A 10,698-nucleotide genomic window follows, 5' to 3' on the forward strand; every position below is an offset into this window, starting at 1 on the left:
GTTGACTTAACTTTTGGTACAAGGGGATCTTAAAAATTGTCTTATGTCATTCTCAACATAATCTCCGGTCAACATTCCAGCTGTGACAGGGAAGAGCAAATGAAGAGCTTGTTTCATTCTGTGGGGAAAAGCATGCAGCCAGGTTACAAGTCTCTGTTCCAACATGAATCTGTTCCTACAGAATGTTATGATGCCGCGAGCAGCGTTGCTATATGGGAGCTGCATGTGAGCGTGAGGGCAGACTGTCACTTAAAAAGTAGAAGAAAGTGATTTACTGGTGACTTATTTAGATGCATTAGGGAATACACACCTGTGATTAACAGTGTGGTCCATTTGCAGTTGTTTAATGATAATAATAAAAAAAATTTACATTTGAAAGTAAAAAATTAAGTCAAGCAAGAGGATGAAGAAAAATGCTCTGACAGTGGTGAATGACTGCTAGTTATAAATAAGAAAAATACAGATAAAAGCATCAATATCACAAGTAGAGGTTTTGTCTGTGAATAAATATTTTGGTATTTTAATGAAGTAAAGATGAAGAATGATGAAAATAGGGATGAACACTTTAATTTGAACAAAAAATAAACAAAAACACACAAATAATAAATATTGGGGCAATGTTAATTCAGTGGTCAGTCACTGTTTTTAGTGGAGAGATTTGTCTGAATCTGAATTGATTTTTTTTTTTATTATTATTGAGGAACAAGATGAAAGACACCAGCAGTAAAAACAGGTTGCTTTTTGCCTTCTGTGATTTCCTGTCTGGTAAACCTAGTATCCTGTGGCGATGTCACCTGACTCCACTCTAGCTTCGGAATGTTTCAGTCCTCACTGCAATTTGAATATGACGCCTGGCAATGACTTACAAAAATCTTGCACCTGTTATGTGAAAACAGCAACATGATAACAATTACATTGCAAAAAGAAAAAAGGCTGAATTAGGTATTGATGTGAAGTTCATGCTGGGTTTCAGAAGGATGTGCAACAAAGTTAACAGCACAGCGTGGGCAGTAGAACTCAAGCCTGTATTTTAACTTGAAAATAAAAGCCTCACTTTAAACAGACTCCAATAAAGATCCATTTAAATTGGAACTTTCAGGAGAAAGTCTAGCGCACAACTGTGAAGACTGTCTCTGCTGGACGTCCGACTGAGAAGCAAGCTCTGACAGAGACGCTCTCCAGGACTCATATGGCGCAGATGTGGACCGTAGCCGTACGACGACCCTCACACAGAGGTGCTGAGAAAACGGCAATGCTTGCCTAATTAATTAAGGGAGGCAAATGAGTGTGCTCAGGTTTTCAGAGAGCACATCTGATGGGCTGGTGTGAGTTTGCCTTGAAGGCAAGGCAAACACTCCATAGAGGGGTGTGAGGATGGAACCATAAGGGAGAGGAAGGCGCCGCAATCCAACCTTGAAATACAGATTGACACAAATCACATAGCTCCGGGTGGGAGGGGCCCAATGAGTCAAAACCGTGAAATACATATCGACAAATACATCATCTTGGACATGGATCTTAATGGTTTTAACACTTGGCTCCAAAAGATGCCAACAATTATCTGTTGGAACGAAGCCAGACAAAAGACTGCCGACCAGAACATGACAGTTCAGCAAAACTTCAACCCGCTCTTTCATTCTCAGCCTTCACATTCTTGCAAAAAGGTGAAATTGACTAGTAAAAAGAGGAGGACCTTTTCACCTGCAGCTCCCTGTGACTCTAATAATATCTCACAGAATGTGTCTCTGTCTGTACACCCCCACCCCTCCTGCCTTCACCTTCCACCATGCTCCTGGCTGAAACAAGACAGCTTTATACTGGTGTCATACCAGGGGAACCTCCGTAGACCTGCCTCAAACCACTTTCCAGCTTTCGCAATCCTTTTCCAACACTCTTCATTTGGATTTTACTTTTCACTAAACCTCCATTTCACATCAACATTGAGTCGTGAGTTGTCAAGAAATTGTAAATAAATAGGGTATTGTCGAGACAAATATTCTAACTTGAACACCTTAAATACAGATCGACATCATTACATTTTCTGACGTTTATGTCTCCCGATTTTTGTACATTTTACTCCCCATATGAAGTGCAAAATTAAAACTTTCTTCTGAATGAGTTTGACAACAATATATTAATATATTTCTGATGTTTATAGAGAAAATGAAAAAGAAAGAACAGGAAAAGGTCATTCAAGCTGATATGTAATATATCGAGTTTTTTGTCATAAATTTGTGCCACTTCGAAAATGTAGTATTTATTGCAGAATATCTCTTAGATTCCTTTTCAAAAAGTGGACAGGTTTAATGACAAACTATTGCAGATATTCAATATTCCATGCTGATCTCGTCTGACTAATAATCCGGAACTATGCTCTATATTCAAGAGTCTTTCAATGAGGACCAGCTCAAGCATCTTTTTAAGCCTAATGTATAAGATGACGAAAAGAGTTATGGCAGACTGACAATGCTGTGGTTTGGTGTTGGTCATGGTTTGCCATAAGAATGTCACTATTGAAGTGTTTTACGAGCAAATAAAGATGAAGCACTCCCTGCTGGAAATATTTAGGATGCGATGCATTACTGGCACGGCCTCGGAGAAAACAATAAAACGTCATCTTGTTTTACAGAAGCACTGTTTGATCACTGAAGTGTTTACAAAGGTTGCACACAAGCTAGCGATGGTTAGTCAGAACCTCACCGTAGATTCTATGTCAACCTGCTAAAATGAGAGCTACAGTATGAAGAGGAATATATAGTGTATCGCAATACTGCTGAAAATTACTTAATTCAGGAGCTTCCTAAGCAGTTACAGACAAGAACTGAATTGATGCCATCTTTGTTGTGTCGCAGGAGCAGGTTTATAGCCATTAATGTGCCCTCTAGTGACACCATCAGGCACCAAACTTTGTTGGTCATCAAGAAGCTGCTATCACGAGTTAAACAGATCGAAAATTAAATAGGACTAGTTTGTAAATTCAAACCTATAAAGAGGTTTGTATAAAATAAATACATAATGTCACACAACATTTTTGGCCTGAAAATAGTTCCTACGATCAAAAGCTTACTATCTCTGAGCTGATGTTTCCCCGGTTGAGCACATTTGGCTGAGGACTCTCAAAATGCTAGCTTTGTCTTGTGGAATGCACATCTGAGCTTGCGCCCCGGGGGCTGAGAAAACGTGTCAGTACACTGCTACATGAAGAGGGCACCCTCCAGAAACAGCTTCCAGGGCCATAAAGAGCAAAGAAGACAGTGACGGATACGTAACACCACCTGCATAATCCCGTTTGGATTGATAATTCCGAGCCGTTATAATTGCAAACGCATGACGTGTGGATGTTGCAGGGCTTTCATATGAGTTACCTGAGGTCATTCCTTTGATGTCGCGGACTGAAACTAAACCCATATTGAAGCTAGACGGTCCTTTAATGTAGAGAAATACCAACGGATGAGTACAGCTGAAAAAATCTGTGCATTTGATAAACTCGAGTTTTAATTCCGAACCCTGTGACTTGTGACCATTACGGCTGCGGGCTAGGCCCATGTGCATTGCTGCCCTTTGAAGGCACTGAAATCATAGGGAGCTGCAACAAGGACCATCATCAAATAACTGCTCACTACTTAGAGGGGAAGCATTCCCACCGGTCACACAACACTGCCTTGTCCTGCAGCCGACCAAACATCTAAGTGCAAAGTTGAGGGGAAGCACTGGGCACCTAGGGAGGGGAAGGGGTGGCCAGGGAGGGGGGTGGGTGCACAAGTCAGAATTTGGCCTTCAGTGTGGACCAGGGCAGTATGGAGATAGGGTGACGGCCACTGAGCCCCCCTGTAGGCTTGACAGCGGTGACAGTTAGGGTCTTGCTGAACATCAAAATTGGTCTACTCTTCATTTCAAGTGACTCAATTCAACTCCTGCTTTGGTTTAAACTATAATCCCCATGTGTTTACTTTTTGCCAAAATATGATAAGTTTGTATCCACAAAGATGTCTCAACCAAATTTGCCATCAAACTTTCTGGAGCTGACGTGAACATTTGCCAGTCTCCTGGAGCCACCCAGACTCATACCCGGATGAATTTCGTTTAACAGAAGGAGCTCTCCATTCATGCGTAATAACAGCCCGGGGCTAAATTGTGTAATGGAGTTTGCGTTTTGGCCAACCAAACATCTTGCACCTCGAGGAATTTGCCTGACACCTCCATCCCAAAAAAAGACATGCAGAATTAACTTTTGTCCCGTAAATGCCTGGCGCAGTTTTGCTGAGGACCTGGCGTGCGCGTCCACGCTTGATCTGATAAGACAATCTCCATCACCAGTTCTTCCTGATAACGTCGCACCGATCTTACCTGCCCGGACACTGGTCGCTTGTAGAACCAGAGTTAAAGTGATGACTGCGGTCACAGTGGAGTCCATAAGCCACCGTTTCGTTTTCCACCTTGTGGAGCACCTTTGCATCTCCATAGTCGGGCGCCCACAAGTCAACAGATCTACCGGGCGACTTCTGATGACTTGTTTTTTTTTTTAATGATCCACGCTGCCGAGTGATGATGGAAATGAAATGGTCCTAGAAAAGAGCCATAAGTAAAGAGTCGCGCCTCGTCTCTCAGCCACCGCGGGGCCCCGGGTCCTCCTGCACCAGTGCCCAGCCTTCACAGTGAAGGGAGTCGGGCTTTAACCAATGCGCACCCAGAGCAGTCGCTACACTTGGTGCGTTCACGGACAGGAGGGCTGGGCGAGCTCCGCAAACCACAGCCACGATTACAGGGGAATGACAAGGGAACCAGCCCCCGATTAGCAAATCACGGGGCTGGAAATTCTCCTGCGGGTCCACCCATCGGCTTTGTAATGCGCCCCCACCCCGGGACCCTGCGGAGAGCGCGTCTCAGGAAAAGACTGGACCAAGTGAGCGCAGGGCTGGGAGTCATAATAAGCCTCCAATACGAACAGGTTCCTGGAGAGATGTTTTGGGAAGAATAAGCGCTAAGATGTGCTTTAAAAACTACAAACACTTGTTTTATGACGCATGGATTCATAGTCTAATCTCCAGACCTGATGGACAATAAAAGAAAAGTAACTTCTCAGCGATTAGTTTATGGATTCATAGTCTATTCTCCACACCTGATGGAGAGTTTAAAAAAGGGTTTCTAGCAAAGAGTTGTGAATTAAAGATCTGTACACAAGATTGTTTTTTACTTGAGTCCATCCAAGTCATATCATCCAAGATTTTCTTAGTTGTGTCGCAGAGACCTGGTGTAGAGCCTCTGTATGAACACAGAATTCTTTTTTATAACTTTTTTGTGAACTTGGTGCATAAATTTCAACGTATTAAGAAATAATGTACCAATCTAAGAAGGACTGAAAAGGACATCTGCATTCAAATCTCATTGCTGGTGTTTGGGGTCAAATGATTTCCAAATTACACAATGGTTGTGTGAGATGGTGTGGTTCAGTGGCTTCTAAAACTTCTATTCCAACTTATTCTTAATTTAATATAGACCTTAATCTTGAGAAACTTGATAAAAAGATATGTTGGCTCTCAACCTAATGAAGGATAACCAAAAATCTCGCGAAGAGCAGTCGGCCAATTTCACCATTTATTTTTCTCCCTTTGATTGTTTCTCAAATTTGGCAATAGAAAAAGAGATGAGCTTCATCATTCAGATATGCAAGAAGAAGAAGTGGCACTCTTGGTTGAAGTCTCTAAATTTTGCAGCCATGACACCGTGGATTGAAAGTAATGAAACATCTGGCTCAGGAGTCTCTTGGGGACCCTTTAAAAATGAGTTGAATTAGTCTGACAAGTGATTCTGTTGAACACAAATGATACATGTGTTTTAAAGGTCTCTAAAAATGGTGGGAAAATGCCAGGAAATCACAAGGGGAGCTCTGCTTGGATCAGGAGACTTAAAAAAGCTGCAAGACTTAAAAGAAATGTTAACTCAACCTTTTTGTTGCTCATGACTTAGGCATTTAGTACCAAGGTAATTATGCTAATCCAGCGCAGGTTTGGCAAAAACTTAAGACTGAAGTCCTTTCCATGATGTATTGTTGGAACTCTGTCGTTCAAAACGAACAATGTGCCAACATAAAATGAAGCTCGAGCTGCTAACTCAGTCGAGCAGCTTTTCATTTTGTTGGGGCTTATGGTGTGTTTACAAAGAGGTCTACGCTCGTAACGGCCAGAAAGTTGAGTTGAGTGTAAACCATGTGGTTGAAGATCACAACTCTTCTTATGAATTTATGGCTGCATATCTGACATTCAACATCATCACAAATGACAGATGATATGAGCAAACTCCTCAGTCAACTCCTGTTTCAAGCCACGCATGAGAACTAGATTGTTAGCTGTAATTTCCCGCCAAGGGAGGTTTTTCCCGAAAAGATTGGACCGAAAAAAGTGGAATAAAATGGCTGAATGAAGGGCGTCTAAGTATTACGATTCCCAGCAAGCATTCTGTAATCACGATACGGGAATATCTTTTGACATCACTTTAAATAGCCTGAGAGCAATTTTGGACAACCCTATGGGGAGAATGTCATGGCTTAAGGACCCCAAGGTTCCTCGGTTGATAGCCTTTTGAAAACAGAGTTCAGCATGAAAGACAGTCAGCTCCTTGTCTCTCCTGGTTCATTCAGCGAAGGAATGGCACTAGCTGACAGGCAGAGCTCAGCCTGCAGCCAAACCGTATCAGGTGCTTGTCCTGGAGGCTCGGTGCCAGAAGGTAGATGATGTGATGGGTCGATCAATGTCCGAGTGTAAAAAGGGCCCTCAGTTTCTTTGTGTTTTCAGTCGCTTGTACTTATGTCCAGTACTGTCTTTTGTATGAGTCATGTGTAGTCGAGCCAACATTGTTCGTGTAAATACAATTTAAATCCCGAGCTAAAGAACTAAGGTCTTGTTTCCACCATGACTGACATACCTGTGCCGAGGAGGTTATGTTGGTGAAATATCCTTGAATATCCTTGAACAGGCATCACTAAAATGTAGCAGAAATGTTACTAATAGGTGAAGCAACAGAAATTTGGTGGCACTCCAGATTGGAATCTGGATGCTGTAGACCTCACACTGCATCGCATGCTTGTCCAACTTTCTTGCACGGATTCCACAGGGTTGTGCAAGCAATGTTCCTGTAGGCTACTGCCACCTGCTGTCCCAATAAGCTCATTTGATATCAATGATATTTCAAACACTTAAAAAAGCATTTTATTATATTGCTAAAATAAATGTCACTCATAATATGGAGGTGCAAATGGCAATGCATTCAGAAATCATTTTTAGATGACCATTGAGAATCACTATCAATGAGTGTTCAAGGACGATAACAATATAAAAATATTTTACGATATTTTCACTGGGAACTAACCTGTCTGCTGAGTACCATGGTCTCCCTTTGAAGTATACCATTTCTCTCTACATTAGGACATGAACCAAATCAGGGTGGAAGAATAAATCTGAACAAAGCATGGATTTTACTATTATTTCCAGTCTCCTTTTACATAGTGAGAAGTGTTCACCATGACAAGTGGAGCCTTCAGCATTTTGGGACCACTCTCATAAATACCTCGCTCTCTGCAGCAGGTTCTAGCGACCTCTGTCTGGGTAACTGCCGTTGAATCTACTTCATCTTCCAGCCTGAAGATTTCACAAATACATATTTGGCTTTGAATGGAGACTGATATTCGAACGTCCTGCTCTTTGAAATGTTCTCCATTGCATTCAAACAACAAGATGGATCTTACGTGGAGCTACATCACCTGCGGGTCAACACACGTGTCAGAAACATGCAGTGAACTTCACATGACTTGAGGTACAGGGCGTTGAAAATCTGGATTTATGTTTCACCCCATCCCCTTGAATAACTCTGAGCAGAAGTTTACTTGGCTCTGATTGGTCTAAAATGTTTTGACAAATTTTTCTCACAGGTTTGTAATTTATGCTGAGGGTTAAACCCAGAAAATATCTGAGGGAGTTGTTTGTCAAAACTGCTTCGGCACTCGGTATTTTGCCAGTACTTTCTATCACACGTCGACAAATAAGTATCATGTTCCAAATTGTTACAATGAGAGTAATGTAAATGTATTTAATGGAATTGTTGCAGTTTATTAAGACCTTTATCAAATGGGTAAATTTAGTTGTGTTTTTTTTCTTTTTTTTTTACAAATTTGACCTCATGTAGTGTTAGTGAACACACAAGTACTTTTCACAGTTACTCTCGAGCAAACCTCCGTCCACTGTCTGCCAGTGTTTGCACTCTGGGTAGAGCATAAAGAGCTCTTTCTCTGACCTTACGCCGATGCTAAACCAGCCATGAAAACCTCCTCTATCTATATTGTATGGTACTTGGGTTGACCATGTTGGATTTGGAGATATCTGGCATCACATGATGTGATCCTCGTGACCGGCCAAAAACCTCGCTCACTGCACTATTTTTTATTCACTTATTTTTAACCAGTGAATCTGCCATACTTATTTTAATGTGGGACATTTTCCAACAGTAGAATCCATTTCTCTGTACTTGTTTCCATTCACAGTCGTGTCACACCGGCTTCTATAGTGGCGCTATTTACTTTTTGCAGTTTAAATAAACTATGCTTTGACTACTATAGTCTGAGCAGAATTATGTTGCGAAGGTAACACTTGACTTTAAGAGCTCATCTACAATACATTATTATTCCATTCATGAGCCATCAAGTACAATATATTAAATTCACCTATTTATAAAGACACAAGAGCCCATAACCCCCAACTCTTTACCTAAACACACCTTACAAATAAGACCATTCTCTCTAATTTTGCGCCTTATACCGAGTAAATGTTCATTATACCACCTGTGAAGTCTTTTAAATGCATTATGATGTCTTGTGAAGATATGTGAATCATGTTTAACCATGAAGTGAATGCAGGAATTCTTATTTAAATTTCCTCAAATAAACTGTAAATGTGTTGACATGTTATGTGACATTTGTACTTGTATATAGCATCACATGGCTTCTTAATTGTTATATTGCAAGCGATTCAGTCAATATTTCTTCTCATATTATCCGAGGATTGAAAAGCAGCAGAGTGAAGAATAGTTCTTATCATTTCTGGCCATGATCCCACAGCAGTGTGAGGTCCTTTTTGTGCTCTGTGTTATTGTCAGTCATTTTATTTTTGTCTTACTGTTAGTCAGTTTTGTGTTACTTGTAGTTGGTAGTGTGTTACTGTCAGTCTTTTCTGTTTGCCTTTTTCTCTGATCGTTTGTGTGTTATGTTCATTTTTGTGTTTATGTATTTGATTTTTTTGAGTGTGTGTTTCTAACTTTCAGTTACTTTGAATCTTTGCAGTATCCACAGTAATCTAGCACTTTCTGAGTCAGATACATTTTCTCGAAAACGCTCATGTTGTTTATGTTTTTCAGTTGCTTTGTCAGTGAGTGCCACATTTGCACTCCCACTATTGCAGTGTACATTTGTCTTAGTGTGGTTCTAGCATATGGTTGGGAGAAGTTCCCTCTTCTTCTCTGTTCCTCCTCATCACAGTAGTTGTTGATGATCCGGTAGCAGTTCATTTCTGGCCCAAAACCTGACTCACAGTGTTTTTCTACTGGCTCGCCGGCTGCCCAAGATGATTTGACAAGTCAGACTTGGGCTCCAGGCTTCGAGTTTGACATGTGGATTAGATAATGCACTTTCAGGTATTAGCACATCTGTAATTTTGACTCCTGTATACTTGTGTTTTTACATTAGGAAAAAAAAAACCTTACTACGTTATTAAAAAATAAAAAAGTATTAAAATAAAACATTAACAATTGTGCAGACATCACAATATACTGTACATTATACTTCTTCCTGTTCTGTTGTAGTCAATGAACGGTTTCATAACTCTTCAATATTATCAATCTTGTTCTGTGAATTGTGAAATTCTGTGAATAAATCACTTGAAATGTTGATTTGATATGTAAAAGGATATGTAAAAGGATGGAGTTTATACTTTCATGTTCATGGATTTTATTCTATTAAACTATGACTTCTACTCTAATTTTATTTATTTTATAATTTATGTCTAAAGTTGATTTTCTTGTTTAGTTTTTGTGGCCTGTCACAAGTCTAATCTACACCATGACAAAGAAGCTGTTATAGAAGATATTTAACATAAAAGTTGACTGCTTTGATCAAAGATTCTCTGCTGAAGATAATGGCTGAATATAACAGCAGTATTCCAACTCTGTAGCGAATAACAGAGAGGAAACACATGCGTTAAAACTTTTATCCATCCCAGAAGTGCAGGAATGCTCCTTGGTCTCTGAAGTATGGAAGCTGAGAGGAATCGTAAGCGATGATGGCCTCTCCTGTTCTCCCCTTGCTTTCTTCCTCTTTATTCCTCTCATACTTGTACTTCATTGTACAGCATTTAAAAATTTTAAAAACTCATGCCAACAGATGACAATACTGAGCCCTTTAAGGTAGCTCAACAGAAGAACTAGGAAGAGGGGGAACGTTTGTGAGCAGCTCTCCTTGACAGAAGTGAAGTTGTAGGTTCACGCCACCTGGTCTGGGCGGATCTCCGCGGAGCCCTCAGGACGAAAATGTGTGTGCCCTTGGTATTTGACTCATGTGGTTGTTAAAAACTGACACCAGACATATTATTCAGCAAATACTGTCACTTTCTGTCGACTTTTTCCTCTTCCGAGATTGGAAGTTCAAAGTAGGTCAGT

At 40.7% G+C, this 10,698-nt stretch overlaps 1 protein-coding gene across 5 annotated transcripts in view; it reads right to left on the minus strand.

The window, feature by feature from the left end:
• Positions 1–4,660, minus strand: part of col11a1a (collagen, type XI, alpha 1a) — a 67,142-nt gene extending 62,482 nt beyond the window's left edge. For all 5 annotated transcript variants that reach the window (XM_053859978.1, XM_053859980.1, XM_053859981.1 and 2 more), the window contains exon 1: positions 4,348–4,660. In XM_053859978.1, the coding sequence (XP_053715953.1) occupies positions 4,348–4,462 (115 nt within the window). In that variant the 5' untranslated portion in view covers positions 4,463–4,660. The remainder of the gene's footprint in view (positions 1–4,347) is intronic.
• Positions 4,661–10,698: the final 6,038 nt, after the last annotated feature.

Source organism: Synchiropus splendidus, chromosome 3 (genome assembly GCF_027744825.2).
Source record: "Synchiropus splendidus isolate RoL2022-P1 chromosome 3, RoL_Sspl_1.0, whole genome shotgun sequence".
NCBI classification, from domain to species: domain Eukaryota; kingdom Metazoa; phylum Chordata; class Actinopteri; order Syngnathiformes; family Callionymidae; genus Synchiropus; species Synchiropus splendidus.